The sequence below is a fragment of the Kogia breviceps genome, chromosome 2, assembly GCF_026419965.1.
Source record: "Kogia breviceps isolate mKogBre1 chromosome 2, mKogBre1 haplotype 1, whole genome shotgun sequence".
Taxonomy (NCBI): domain Eukaryota; kingdom Metazoa; phylum Chordata; class Mammalia; order Artiodactyla; family Physeteridae; genus Kogia; species Kogia breviceps.
Window position 1 is genome coordinate 26,545,292 of NC_081311.1, and position 16,305 is coordinate 26,561,596.

Here is a 16,305-nt window from a genome sequence, read left to right on the forward strand (position 1 = left end):
CCTCATTCTTTGCCTTCAGTCATGTCCTTGCCCAACTCTACAATCTAAAATGAGTCCACCACTTTATTCTTTTGAAGCACCCTGAGCTTTCCCGTTCTGCCATGTTATGGAATCAAATACAGTGTCTCTCTCCACTACCTATGGGAAGGGATCCTATCTGTTTGTTCCACAGGGCTTACCCAGCATCTGACAGAGTCCTTGGCATGCAGCAGGTACTTAAATTAAAAAAAACAACTAATGAAAAAGTGCTCCTTTCCCCCAAGGCCTCTTGTCATTTAAAATGGATCACTGGGGGCTTCCCTGGTGGCGCAGTGGCTGAGAGTCCGCCTGCCGATGCAGGGGACATGGGTTCGTGCCCTGGTCTGAGGGGATCCCACATACCACGGAGCGGCTGGGCCCGTGAGCCATGGCTGCTGAGCCTGTGCGTCCGGAGTCTGTGCTCCGTAATGGGAGAGGCCACAACGGTGAGAGGCCTGCATACAGCAAAAAAAAAAAAAAAAAAAAAAAAAAAAAAAAAAACCAGAAAAAAAATAAAATAAAATGGATCACTGGGACTTCCCTGGTGGTACGGTGGTTAAGAATCTACCTGTCAATGCAAGGGACATGGGTTCGAGCCTTGGTCTGGGAAGATCCCACATGCTGCAGAGCAACTAAGCCTATGCACCACAACTACTGAGCCTGTGCTCTAGACCCCCGACAGCCACAACTACTGAGCCCACGAGCCACAACTACTGAGCCCACGTGCCTAGAGCTGGTGCTCTGCCAAGAGAAGCCACTGCAATGAGAAGCCGGCGCACTGCAATGAGGAGTAGCCCCAGCTCCCCACAACTAGAGAAAGCCCGTGCAGCAACGAAGACCCAACGCAGCCTAAATAAATAGATAGGTAGATAGAAGGATAGATAGATAAATAAATAGATAAAATGGATCACCCGAGGCTCAGAGGCCACAGCACGCAAACCAGCGCTGGTTAGGGTGTCCCTGGAAACTAGCTCCTGCCACTCACCAGCTGCAGGAAATTCTCCAAGGCCCACCACCTCTCTGGGCCCATTTCCTCATCTGAAAAGTGGCAACATCAGTATCTTCCTCATCTAGCCAGCTACTGCAGAGGTTAAATAAGAGAATGTAAGTGCTAAGGATGGCTTGGTGCTCAATAGCTACTGTTTTATTTACTTACTTTTAACTATTAAATTAAAAAAAAAAAACGGACCTCAACAGGAAAAGACTAACTGCATTAGTAATTTTAACTCTAGGCAAGGTAGGAGGAGGTAAAACTCAAGAAAACTCCATAATTCATTGGGGTTCTTTAATAAAACTTGACCCACCATCAGTATCTGGTAAAGTCTCTGACTTCAGGCAGCAGGGTGTGTCCCTCACCACTTCCAGCTTCAGACACAGGAAGCATGATGGATGGGTTCCTGTGCTAAATCTAAACAGTATGAGAACCACGTAAGAGCTTGCTCGCTTTCCTAACCCCAAATGCACGCCGTTTAACATGTATTAACAAGCTTCCTAAGGCCACGTAACCTAAGAAAGGGGATCAATTCTCAAGGACTCAGAAGACAACTTGGTTGCTATAAAAACAATTTTATATAACAATCATTTTGTTGAAAACAATTATAACATTTATGGATGATCACAAAAGTATTATTACAATAATATAATCATTCATCTGCAATGGCTGTTAACATGTAAAATGTTCATTTCCCTTACAGCAATCCAACTTCTAGGAATTTATCCCACAGAAATACTTAAGCAAGAGTGCAAAGACATACATCTACAAGGATGCTCACTGCAAGTTTGTGGGAGGGAAAAATTAGAAACCACCCAAATGCCCAACAACAGGAGAGTGATTAAAGTAAAGTATATCTAGATAATAAAATGTACAGTTAGAAAGAATATACTGACATGTAAAGATGTCCAAAAGATATTAAGTTAAAAAAAGCAAGTTGAAAAACAGTATGAAAAACATGGTCCATCTTTATAAAATAATGGTGATTCTATATAGATATATGCGTTGAAAAGAAAATTGAAATATAGAACACTAATGTTTCCTCAGTGGGGGAATGAATTATGAAGGACTTTAACTTTGTGTCACATATTTCTATGTTTCAGGTTTTTTTAAAAAAAATATTCATTTATTTGGCTGTGCTGTGTCTTAGTTGCAGCATGCAGGCTTGTAGTTGCGACATGCGGGATCTAGTTCCCTGACCAGGGATTGAACCCGGGCCCCCTGCATGGGGAGCGTGGCATCTTAACCGCTGGACCACCAGGGAAATCCCTATGTTTCAGTTTTATAATGAGCAAATATTTCTTTTATAAACGGGAAAAGGAAAGAAAATGTAAAAAAAAAAAAAAAAAATCTCTTGTTGGCATTAGTCTGTCCATACCACAGAGTTCAGGATGCTCAGGCAGTACCCTCCCCCCAATCTCCCTGATTGGGCCTGAATCACAAAGTGAGCCGCCGACTCAGCACATGTCATGAGGTTGCCATTAAACAGCAGCAAGCGAAGGCACTTGAATTTCCACAGTGTCAGTTACAAGATTGGGGGGCCACGTTTCTCCTGAAACTCAAGTGAAATTGCCTTGGAATTTGTGGTTAAGGCCTACCAATGGCAGAACTGAGAGCAGGCAGCCTCTCCAGCAGAATTCTAAAGCACAGCTCAGAAATCAAGCCCTGCTGAGTTGGGGAATGGTTTATTTCTAATGAAAGCCAGAGGGTAGGGGGCAGGGGAACAGTCACTGGCAATCTGAGAAGAAAAAATGAGCTGATCAATAAAATTAAAAGGGAATGGGTACGTAAGAGAAACTGGCTGCAAAGTAAGAAGGAAAGAAGTTGAAGTATCTACTGGTGAAGTTACTGATGTATTTACTGCAGAACTTACCAAATGATTCATGACAGTGGCTGGATTTGGTTCTAAATCTATGTAGCAGGTGAAACAATGACAGCTACCCTGTCACATTCTCCTTCCACATGACACTTTTATACTGGCCCAGCATCCTAATCAATATGCAAGGACCCTCTGACCCCAGGTAACGCTTGGGGCTTCTTAGGTAGGGGAGCAGATACTGTTTTGCCCACCTGGTGGCCATTCCCCTTCTTACTAAGAGAATCCCACTTTTCTTCCTCTGCCTTTCCTTGGCCATGACTTTCAGGGAACCAGGGCCCATCCCCAGCCCTAGGAGGTGGATATTGATCGGTAAGCCAACATGGTTGTCTCACTTTCCTGACATAACTCTAGCTAATGAGATGCAAGAAGAGATCAATGAGGGTGGTTCTGTGGAGGTTTTGATTGGTCTTAAAAAGACACACAAGACACAGGGAGCTCAGCTCTGTTCTCTGTGATGACCTAGATGGGTGGAATGGGGGGTGATGGGAGGGAGGTCCAAGAGGGAAGGGATATATGTACACACACAGCTATTCACTTCGTTGTACAGCAGAAACTAACACAACATTGTAAAGCAATTATACTCCAGTTAAGAAAAAAAAAATAGACTCAGGACAGAAGTGTCTTTTTTGCTACTTGCAGACTCTGTCAAGTGTGATTCTAGAATGCTAGGGATTGCAGCAGCCATCTTCGGAATATCAGGGAACCAGTTAAAAAAGTCAATCCAAAGTGCTGAGGAAGGCAGAGCAGGAAGTTAGAAAGAACTCAGGTCCTTAACAGCATCAATGAACAGATGACAACCATCCCTGGAACTCCCCACCTCCAGATGACTCGCTCTGTAAGATAAGTGCCCTTATTGTTAGGCCATTTTAGTTAGGGTGTTCTATTACTTGTAGTCAAAACCATCCCAACAGATACAAGACAGAACAAAAGGTGTCCGCTCCACCTATGCATTCTCTAATGATTTGACTTCCAAGCATAACTGCACATCACAGTTACTGAGGCAGTAGATGCCCCTAAAGCCTTGTGAGAGCAACTGATTTTGCCTACCAAGGGCTACACCTACATGTTTTCTGCCAGTGCTTTCTACCCTTTGCTTTAGAGGACTTCTCTCCCACTCCGTGTAGTTGGAAGCGAGGAGGGGGAAGACCTTAAACATAAATCCTGGTGCTCCATCTGGACCACCACCCCCAACCGGGGCGGGGGGTGTCCTATTGATCTAGACAGAACTAATCTGGGTCCTTCCCCAGGACTGACGGAGGAACGTTGGAAGCAAAAAGCCTTCTGCCTGCTGGGACTGCAAACTGGGAGAACTGGAAACTCTGGCTGGTGGTGCTCATCTTTCCTGGCACATAGGAAGAGTCAGTCTACAGTACAAGACCAACACACAAGTCAGAGCCCTGAGGACACTGTTCGAACGTACGGATCAAGCCGTGCCTGAAACCCTGGACATCCCAGTAACCTGACCAATAAAGTCTGTTATTATTTCCGGTAGTTTTTGTTGGGCTTCTGTCATTTGCTCATGATTAGAAGCATCCCAACTCAAATAAACACTAACCTGCCTCACCCCCACATCCTGACTCCTTCACCTTCTCTGGATACTCTTCTTTCCCAGGCCTCTCACATTTCCACTTCCTTTTCTCTACTGCTCAGCTTCCCACCTCTGAGCAAAACCAAAAAGTGACTGCCCTCCAGCAGCGCGGGGCTAAGTTACAGAACCTGTCCAAGTCATTCTTCAGAGCAAGCTTCAGAGGCAGCCTCATGCAGCCCCACGCTGGATGTGGGCATCACCACTCCCCATCACAGCCCCCCCACCAGAGTCTCGTCGTCTCTTTCCCTTGCCTCCCACTGCCCTGATGCTGTTTCTAAGTCTGGATGGCAAAGCTGTGGATGTTGTTTAGATCTGGAAAAGCAGGTCTAAGCATTCCACTTACTAGATACTGCTCAGCATGGTGGGCGGGGTATTCCATGTAAGTTACTTAGTTTAAGGTGGACAGCCCAGGTGAGGCAAGACCACCACACAGAACTATGCTGCTAGGTATACACGTGTAGATCGATCTCGCTATACATCAAACATAAAATACATGTTCTGTATAATAACATATGTGTAACCCTTGTAGAGTGTAACTAGTTGGGACAGAGCAATGCCTACAAGGGAGGTTCTCTGCAGCATCAGGAGAGTGCGCTCTGCTCCGAGAAAACTGGAAAGGCCTAAATCCAGTCTCACGAAAGAGTTACAAAAAGGGGCAATTATTCACACTATAAAAAGATTCTTTACCTTATAAAAAAGGATTTACTTACAAGGTCCCACTAAACTGCATGGGCTCTATTGCATAATAGGATTTGATTTGTTTAAGACTTTACAGGCACTGCCAACTACATAAATCGAGGAGCCACAGTTGAACTGAATTTGCTTTTTGCGTTTACAGTGTGATATACAAAATGAGGTAATTTTACCTCATTTGTGTCACTATTATTGATTTTCTGTGTGAGAGAAAGAAAATGGCACCAAATATTATCATATCAGCTGAGGCAGGCATCTGATACAGGGACAAGCAATGCATCTCCTTACTATCAGCGTTTCCTGTAAAATGGGGTCTTTACTAACACTGCAAAAAAAGATCAAGGTACCCATCTTCTCTATTCACATAAGGTTTTTGAAGACTGAATAATAACAATAATAATTGTGGGTGATACTTATATATCAATAGTACTTACTATGCATCAGGCACTGTTCTAAGTGCTTTGCAGGTATTAACTCATTTCATCATCTCAATAACTTCATGTATAGTTACTATTATTATCCCTGCTTTATAGTTTAGCAAATAAGTTGCCCAAGGTCAGGAGGCAGTAACTGGCAGAGCTGAGGTAAAAATGCAGGCAGTCTGGGCCTAGGGGCCATGCTCCTAACCATCATACTATTCTGTCCTCCTTGATCTGGCAGTAACGTGCAAGATGGTGAAGAGCGCCAGGGAGAGAAGTGGAAACGGGGGCTACGTAGCCTATAGCTACCCACCTAACTTACCAACGAGCTCAGGCACATTGGGCTGAGGACCCGTACTATGCAGTGAAACAGGAAGGGTGGAAGGAAGGGAGGCAGGGAGGGACGGAAGGGAAGAGAGAAAGAGAGAAGGGAAGAAAAGGTAAGAAGGTGATTGAGAGGAAGCACAAGGGAGGTTTCTGGAGAACTAGCCTGTTTCTTGATTTGGGTGCTGGTTACATGGGGTGTGTTTAGCTTGTTAACTTTCAGCAAGCTGTACTTTTTATATACGTATTTTCAGGAACAAAAGTTAAAAGATGAAAGTGTAGGTTAAAGAAGATTTGGGTAATATTACGAATGGCTTTAGCCCTCCCCGACTTATTTTCCAAATGTTCCAGAATGCCCGAGCAAGGCATGCTGGAGCTCAGAGGCTATGTGCACAAGTGCAATCACCCATGTGGATGATGCTCAAACCTCATGGTCCAGCCTGAGACATGTTGCAGCCTAAATATCAGCCGAGCCACCAGCAACATGGTATCATGGTTAAGAGAGTGGCGTTAAGAACTACAACGGCTGTCCTTTGCACTTACTAGCTGTTTGATTTTGAACAAGCTACTTCCCCTCTCCATCTGTCTTCCTTTCTGCAACTGTAGAGCTGGTATAACAGTGCCTAACTCACAGGGCTTTACTGCACATTAAATGAGCACTTACAACTGTGCCTGGCACATAGAACACACTACTAAATTTTAGCTCTTGTCCTCACTATTTAGGCTCATAGCCATGGTCTTCTCTCTTACATCAGTTGTCATATACTTTTCTTCATCATTTTCCCATTATTTAAATAATTACTACTCCCTGCCATGTTTCAAAAAGAATTTAAGGAAGATTTGTTTTAGTTATTATTCAAGTAGTACAATCATATTATGAAAATCTGGAAAACAGAAAATCGGGTAGTATACTTCTGGGAGTGTAGTCATCCTGCTGCTGCTGTGAAATGCCTGAAGTGATCTACAGGCACAAACTATAGCTGTTACACTGCAGACACCATAAAAGGACCTGTCGCAGCAGACGGGACTATGGAGCCACCCAGTCAACATACACTCAAGAAACAGCCACAACTTTTTATTCTCAAAATTTTCAGTCCCATAGAAAAGTCAGAAGGATAGTACAATATATCCTTCACCTCCATACATCCTTCACCTAGATTCACCCTTTAACATTTTGCCACATTTGCTTTCTCCTCTCTATCTCCCCCCGACACACTTTTTTTTGCCAAATCATTCGAAAGTTAAGTTGCAGACATCATGTCATTTTATTCATAAATACTTCATCTTTTATCTCCTGGGAACAAAGACACTATCCTTTATAACCATAATACCACACCACACCCAAGGAATTTCACAATTACACAGTACTGTTATTTAATACACAGTCTATATATTTTTCTGATTGCCCTAAAAATAACCTTTTTTTTTTTCCAATTCAGGGTCCAATCAAGGATCATACATACATTTAGACTGTCATGTTTTCTTTGATCTAGGACAGCCCCAGCCCCTTGCCATTTTTTCTTTTAGAGCATTGACATTTTTGAAGAGTCCAAGCAGCTGTCTTGTAAAATATCCCACAATCTGGATTTACCTGACTATATGCTCAGGATTCAATTCGGGTGAAACGTTTATGGAAAAGTGCTACATGGGGACTTCCCTGGTGGTGCGGTGGTTAAGAATAGCCTGCCAATGCAGGGAACAGGGGTTCAATCCTTGGTCCAGGAAGATCCCATACGCTGCAAGCAACTAAGCCCATGCACCACAACTATTGAGCCTGCGCTCTAGAGCTTGTGAACCACAACTACTGAGCCCATGTGCCACAACTACTGAAACCCATACACCTAGAGCCTGTGCTCGGCAACAAGAGAAGCCACCCAATGAGAAGCCCGCACACCACAACGAAGAGTAGCCCCCACTCGCTGCAACTAGAGAAAAGCCCATGTGCAGCAACAAAGACCCAATGCAGCCAAAAATAAAATAAATAAATAAATAAATAAAGTGTTCCGCGGTTGGTGCTTTATACTTCACAGTATAACATGTAAGGAGGTACATAGTAGTCATTTGTTCCATTTTTGTGTTGCTACATTTGATCATTTGGTTAAGGTGATGCCCACCCAAACTTTTCCATTGTAAAGGTATTCTTTTTCTCTTTGTAGCACATAAGTAATCTGTGGAGGGATTCTTTGAGCCCTTGTGACTATCTTATACCCCAACAATCTTTTTTATCTGATAGTTTTGACATCTGTTGATAATGTAGCTGAATCAATGATCACATTAGTGTTGCAAAACAGTCACTGTGATGTTTACTGTGTGGCTGAAATGAACCCTTGCAAATCAAATCCTGTTTTTCTCCCCACTTGCATTATTATTTCAGAACTATAACATCAGAACTATTTCAGAGGTTCATCTGCTTGATTCCACTTGACAGTGATTCATAACACTTGTTTTACATTTCTCTGATCTTGATCCACATGAGCAGGTACATTAAGTGCAAACAAACATATAAATGTACTGGCTTAAACAGTGGGCAGGAAGCTATCTGTCTATACAAGCAAGAGGTTGCCTAGTCTTTAGAGTCCCATTTCCTATGGTAGATCAAATTCCACGTCAAGAAATGTCTATTTTCCAGGAGCTGAAATAGGTCAGTTGGGAGAGCATTAGACTGAAGAAATGTCTGTTTTCTCAAAGACAGTTCTATATCGGCATCAGCTTCAGGCATCAAAGAAGGGAGAGAAGGGGACACAGTGGGTTCAGGCAGTAGACTCCTGGCACAATCTTAAAACATTAAAAGATAGTGCAGGGGACTTCCCTGGTGGTTCAGTGGTAAAGAACCTGCCTTCCAATGCAGGGGACACGGGTTCAATCCCTGGTCAGGGAACTAAGATCCCACGTGCCACGGGGCAACTAAGCCCATGCGTGTGCCATAACTACTGAGCTTGTGTGCCTCAGCTAGAGCCCACTTGCCACAAACTACAGAGCCCACGAGCCCTGGAGCCTGCATGCCACAACTAGAGAAGAGAAAACCCGCACACCACAACTACAGAGAAGCCCGCGTGCCACAACGAAGAGGCTACGTGCCTCAACGAAAGACGCCCCATGCCACGACTAAGATCCGATGCAGCCAAAAATAAATAAAATAAATAATAAATAAATCTTAAAAAAAAAAAGATTGTACAGACCTAGACGCTAGGATAGTACCAAATCATGTGAGCCAGCTGCTTCAAGCAGCCTGCTTCCCCTGCCCCTGTGAATGATACTTCTTCCCGTCAACAGTCCTTTAGAGTCCAAACAACATCCCCAGACCAGCTGCATTAGAATCCCCCGGGAAGCTGGTTAAGAAACAGATGCCCCAGTCCCACCTCTGACCAACTGAATCAGAGCCCTCTGGGAGGGTTTGGAACTCAGTGTGTTGAGATCCCAGAGGATCTCATGAGCAGCCAGGTTTGGGAACCCTTGCTTACAGAAGACCCACTGTAGCCTCCAAAAGGGTGCTATCCCATAGGCCACACAATGGTAGATGGTAGTTAAGGATCAGTCCCATTACATGATGGCCATCCAGCCAACAACTGACCTCCAGGGGTCTGAAACAAGGGCAGAGGGTTTCAGCCTAGATGGTCAATTGCACCCCCAATTTATAGCCTACTCAAGGCTGAAAAAAAAGTCACTATGCTCAGAGAAGTTGCCAGATCTATGGTTCTCCAAATTTAGTCTCTACCAGAGCGTCTGGGAACATCACCCCCCCAAAGATTCTAAGTCAGAGATCTCCTCTGGGGCCCAGAAAAGTGTGCTTGCAACAAGCTCTCCAGCTGATTCTGATGCAGGGGTCCAAGGACCATACTTTGAGAGACCCTGGCCTAGATGCTAGTCTGCTCCTATCTATGACAGTCAAAGAGCAAGAGTTGGATAAAATTGTGTCGACTTTCATTTGAAAACTACTTACCAAACCAAAGAAACAAAATACAAAGTCACATGGGAAATGTTTCTGAGCAATTAATTAACCATACAGAAACATTCAGATGATATGAAACCCTCCATAAAAGGTACTGAATTCCACTCCAACATTTCATCCCACTTGAGGACTATAGGCAGGCTGAGTCAAGAGCATGTGAGCAAGGCTCCCAGCACAAAGTCCCCACTTCAGGTTCCATATTAGCAGTCTCCAGAAGGGCACCAGGGGCACAGGACCATCCCCTGGAGGGCACCTGAATCATCTGGATCAAACAATATTTCTGACTGTCAAGGTCCTGCCTGATTCCAACTTCCCGTTCACACTGTGAGGGAGCAAGCTCAAGGCAATTTGTTCTCTCTCTGCCCTATCCTCTACTGTTAACCCTAGACTTAGCCAAGATTAACATGTGTGCTCGTGCCCCAGAAATGGAGGTGGCTAGGCCACTGGCATCAGGGAGGAAAGAGTGTGCTAATTGTAGGAAAAAGGGCAGACAGAGAAAGTGCTGGTCAGCTCCATGCTGAGCTGGCCTTTGGCTCGCTGGGAATCAGAAGTATGGCTGGCAGACTGCAACCAAGGCTCAGGGTGTCAGGGACTCCCGCTGCAGGAGGTCATATGACACATCCTTCTCTCCCATGGCCCAGGCAGCTTTCCACCCAGGAAACGCCAGGAAACAAGCCACCCTTATGGTACAAATGCGGCATAGCATTCCCAGGAAAGGTCCTTCCACGGACATCAAAATATACCTTCAGATTCCCAACCTAAGCAGGCTCATGGTGAAAGGACAACCACACCAGCCAGCTCCTGGGGCTCTTACCTGACTGGAACACGTATCTGGCCAAGCCTTGCATTAGTTCTGCTGGCCATGTTGGGGGCGCAGACTCCCCTGTTTCTCTCTTCAGACGAAATGTCAACTCAAAGCCAAAACCACTAGGTCCATCTGTTCCTGTGAATCTGGAAGGAATAAAAAGCAAATGTTTTATGTTTAACTACCTTAGGGAAAACACTGTTTTGTTGTCTAATTAAAGATCTTCCCCTTTTTGGGTAGGCTCGGCATCCAAACCCCCTAGTCGGAAGAATCTTGAGCCTTGAGGGGAGGAAGGACCTCGATAGCCAATATGGAACCAGAACTCCAGCCTTGCCCTCCTGCCAGCTACAGCACATGTGTGTGACCTCAGCCCCGCCAATCACTTCCTCTGCTGGTACCCTGAATTACGAGTTCCAGGTTTTGTGGCTCTGGAACATTCCTTTCTGTATGATTGAGTTAAAACCCTACAAAGGGAGATGGGGCACTAGGGCAAAGGGAAGATTTCCATTACTGAAAATAATCCTTACTCACACTCTTTATTCCTTCAAGCTATTAATAAGCACCTACTTAGTTTGCTATGGATATATGTCCTACTGTATGCCCTATGAGGATGAGACCCTTTCTCCACTCCCACCTCCACCCTGCCCCACAAGGGGACAATCCTTGGGCTAAACTGGTCGGCCTCCAAACTGAGCATTTGAGGATGGGTCCCAAAGCAGATTCCAAATATCCAAATACTGGGAGGGCCCATGATCTTCCTGAAAGCCAGCACCCCACATGCACTCATCAATCAGCACACGCTCTTCCTGAAACCTGGCACCCCGTGTGTACCCTTCTACCACTGCAACCTTGAGGAAGCAGAGTTTGCCCTCCCTTCCCATCCCCAAGTGGCCCAGAATGATAATGGCCACAAACATCATAGGGAGATGAGGCAGGGGAGCAGTGCCTGCCTCCCCGTCTGCTAGGAAATGCCCAGGAGGCTGAGTCTCCACGGAAGTCCCTGAAATGGACTTCTGCCAGAGAGGGAAATGATATGGATTAGAGAGCAAGGTTGGATGGTGGTGGCACCTCCTGGGGTGAGAGAAGCATTCAGGGAGGGCTCCTGAGAGTTACAGGAGCCTCGCCAGCATGGGAAGGGTTAAAAGTTAAACTATGTTCATGATATAATTTTCAGTAATTATATCTTGTACAAACATGAGCCACAATGATTATACACATTTAAACTCCTCAGCATACAAATACAAGCCATAAAATAAGATGACAGCCAACACCTCCTTGTGAGCCAAGCTACCGGAACAGGCGGTCAGAGGGGAGAATGCTGAAGGGGCAGTGATGCAGTCAGTGCCCAACCCTGGGATTCCATGTGGCATCTTTCCTCCATCATCACCATCATCGCCCCAAGGGGCCAGGCCAGGAGACTGCGCAGAAAGAGGTGCTAACGTCTCAGAAGCTCTGACACCAGGGCTAGCCCTGCTTGTGTACCTGAGTTGGTCCAGCCGTCCTGCACTTGCTGCAGTGAGGAGCTCACCTCTGACAAGCCAAGTTCTCTAAAGGACTGAAAAGGAAGCCTTAGAATCACTATTTTCTCTGAGTACCTATAATTGTGGGAGGCACACTCCATTTGGGGGTACACACCTAGAATTTTGGAGACCAGGCTAGATGTTTGGCAGGATGCAGTGTAAGCTATTTTCTTTCCTCGCTGAATTGCCCTGTTTGGGAGCAATTCTATGCAGAAAGGCTGAGGGAATAGCTAAGCAAGCTGAGGCTGTAAGAGCTGCCTCCCAAGGGCTATAGGCTTGCAAGGGGTATGAAAACCTGGGGTAATGCAAGACTGACTTGGAGTTAAAACCCTACAAAGGGAGATGGGTCACTAGGGCAAAGGGAAGATTTCAAGCAGCTGCTAATTAGAGGCAGCTTTGTAAAATGTATTAGACCATTACTCCCAGGCTTTCATCTCAGGCCAAGAAAAATACATGATTTCTAACCGCAAAAACTTGAGAAACAGACTAAAAGAAATATGCTCCTCAGACTGTGCGATGGGGTGAACCCTCAGATGCAGAGAGAGTAGCCACATGCATCCAAGCAGCACCGCCTCTCTAAAGAGGGCTGTGCACGCATGCACACGCGTGCATGGCTGTGCACGCACGCACACACATTTCTACTCCATCTGCCTCCACACGGGGTGCTTTCTGGGCCAGCTCTGCGGTGGGCAGGCCGGCCCTCACTTGACTGGCTGAGACGGACAGGTCTGGCCAGATGGTCTCCACCTGCGTTTGATTACCACCCACCAGGCTGGCTGGATGCAACCTCTAAACTCTGAAACATGAGTTTGGAATGGCCCAGCCTCAGGATAAACACACAACCTGGAGCCTGTCAGAAGGCCTCTTCTTCAAAGCAGATTGCTCAGGCAATAGCCCAGTGACAAGATCATTCAGTCTTTAGGGTCCCCTGGAGAGGCCTGGTCTGGTCTGCATTCCCTCAAGTGAAGGCTTCTCCTGCCAAAGCAGATTTATCTGACCAGAGGATGAAGCCCCTCCTGGAGAGCGGCTGTCTCGCGCATCCTCCAAGAAAGGAAAGCGTGAGAGGAAATCGGCACGTGCTGCAGAAGGTGGGATCTGGGTCAGAGCAAAGAATCTTTCTAACACCGAAGGCTGCTAAAATACTGGCTGGTGGTAAAGGAGCCCAGTGGAATTTCTTCCTACAGAGATTCTTAAAGGAATATACTACAGATCCTCCCCAGTCTGGCAGGGAGGGGTTCTAACTGTCTTGTTGCAGAAGGATGGATGAGACGGCCTCTCAAGATTGTTTCCAGCTCAAGAACTTCTGATCCTGCTCACTGAGGTGCTCAAGGGAGAAGCTGGCTTTGTCCCAGCAGTTTAGTGAGCCTAGGCAATGGCTGTGCCGGCCTCAAGAGTAACATTAAACCTGCCAACAGGAAAAACATGTGGCTTGAATCCTGGCATAGTTGTGCAACCACTGGAACCTGCCCAAAGGTCTCCCCCAAAACACCTGATTAAGAAGGTACCAATCAGACAAACAGGAACCTGGGAGAGACTTTCTAGAGTGTGGGTAAGCAGAAAAAGCTGACCTAAAAGTTGGCATCACATGCTCAACACCATTAATTATTAGGAAAATTCAAATCAAAACTACAATGAGGTGCCACTTTATACCCTCTAGGATGTCCAAAATAAAAGACAGACAGTAACAAGTGTTGGCGAGGATGTAGAGAAATTGGAACACTCACACTTTGCTGGTGGGAAGTAAAATGGCAGAGCTGCTTTGGAAAACAGTTTGGCAGTTCGTCAGAAAGTTAAATATACCATATGACACAGCTGTTCCTCTCCTAGGTATATACCCAAGAGAACCAAAAACATTTTTCACACAAAAACTTGTACACTAATGTTCACAGTAGCATTATTCATAATAACCAAAAAGTGGAAGCGACCAAAATATCATCAACATATAAACGGATAAACAAAACATAGTATATCCATACAATGGAGCATTATTTGGCAATAAAAAGGAATGCTGTACTGATTATTTGCTATAACATGGGTGAACCCTGGAAACATTATGCTAAGTGAATGAAGCCAGATACAAAAGACCACATATTGTATGATTCCGTTTATATGAAATGTCCAGAATAGACAACTCCATAGAAACAGAAAGACTAGTGGTTGCCAGGGGTTGGAGAAGGAGAGAATGGGGAATGACTGCTAATGGGTATAGAGATTCTTCGTGGAGTGACGGAAATGTTCTGGAATTAAATAATGGTGATGATTGCACAACCTTGTGAATATACTAAAAAGCACTGAATTGTACACTTTAAAAGGGTGAATCTCATGGTATGTGAATTATATCAAAAAAAAAAAAAAAGCTGGCATCTCAGATACACCTAAATGCTAGGGGAAGCAGGGCCAACCATGTCAAGTATGCCAGGCCTTTGCCTGGCTCTATCTACTAATAACCACTACAATTAACTGAATACCTACTAAGTTTGAGGCCTTGTACTAAGCACTTTTCTGATGCCATATTATTTAATTCTCCAACAACCCTGTGACTCAGCCATTGTTATCCTCATTTAACTAACACATGAGAAAAAGACACTTGAGAGAGTTTAAGTAACATTCTATAAGTCACACAGTAAGCAAGGGATGCACTTCAGATTTGAGGTCTGCCTGACTCCAAAGCCCATCTTCTTATTGCTGTGTGACCTCAGGCAAAATATTTAATCTCTCCATGCCTCAGTTTTCTCATCTATAAAATGGGGATAATAACAGTAGTAACAGTAACTATTTCAGAGTTGTTGTGAGGATTAAATATTCGGAAACCACCTGGAACACTATAAGCATTATATCACACTAAGTGAAAGAAGGCAGTTACAAAAGACCATATGTTGTATGAATACATGTATGTGATAAGATAAATAATATAACTTGTAATATATTATATATTTATATTACATAAAATGTCAAGAACAGGCAAATCTATAGGAACAGAAAGTAGATCTGCCTCAGGCTGAGGACTAAGGACAAATGCAGAGTCACTGCTAATGGGTGTGGGGTTTCTTTTGAGGGTGATTTTAAAAAGTTCTAAAATTAGTTTATGATGATGATTACACAACTCTTGAATATACTAAAACCCACTAAACCGTACACTTTAAGTGATGATGGTGATATAACTCTTGAATATACTAAAACCCACTAAACCGTATATTAAAAACCACTAACCATACACTGTATGGTATGTGAATTTTATCTCAATAAAGCTGTTTTTAAAACCTGAGGGGGAAAAAACCCAAAGAACTAATAGTAAAAAAAATTCACAAACTACAGCTATAGATAGATTCCCCTTAAGCATACAACAAGATGGTCAATCTCATTCATTTGCAACTCAAAAGCAAATTAAAAAAACAATGATACCATTATCACTTATCAGATTGGCAAAAATTTTAAAGTATGACATTACATTCTATTGGTGAGGCTGTGAGGAAAAAGGTATTTTCATATGTTGCTGGTGGGGATACAAATTAGCAACACCTAACAAAATTACATATTGTTTACCCTTTTTTTTTTTGGACATGCTGCACAGCTTGCAGGATCTCAGTTCCCTGACCAGGGATTGAACCTGGGCCACGGCAGTGAAAGCCCAGAATCCTAACTACTAGACCACCAGGGAACTCCCATCATATTGTTTACCTTTTGACCCAGTGATCCCACTCTAAGAATTTGTGGTCCCCAAATACTGGAAGCAACTAAATGCCTATTCATAGGAGAGTGGTCCAAAGAGTACTATGCAGATATAAGAAAGAATGAGGAAGAGCTCTACAAACTGATATGGAAACTGTTAAGTAAAAACAACAAAAGAGTACTATAGCATGCCACCTTTTGAGGAAGAGAAAAGGGAAGACAGGAAAATGTACATGTATCTGCTCATTTCTGCAAAAAGCAACACAGGAAGGATAAATCAGAAATAAGATTGGTTATCTACAGGCAATATCAATAGGAGGGAATCAGGTGGAAAGTACTGTGGGGTCTGGGATGTATGAGTGTATGACATTTCTCTGAATATACATTTTTTTGGATCAATGATAATGCTTTCACATACTCAAAATAAACAAGGATGGAGGAAAATGCTAA

The 16,305-nt window shown here is 44.2% G+C and overlaps 1 protein-coding gene across 3 annotated transcripts in view; it reads right to left on the reverse strand.

Annotated features, from left to right (window-relative positions):
• The window catches only part of SUFU (SUFU negative regulator of hedgehog signaling), a 112,074-nt gene that overhangs the window by 68,896 nt on the left and 26,873 nt on the right, over positions 1-16,305 (reverse strand). For all 3 annotated transcript variants that reach the window (XM_059054122.2, XM_059054125.2, XM_059054121.2), the window contains exon 3: positions 10,676-10,812. In XM_059054122.2, coding sequence (XP_058910105.1) covers positions 10,676-10,812 — 137 coding nt within the window. The remainder of the gene's footprint in view (positions 1-10,675; positions 10,813-16,305) is intronic.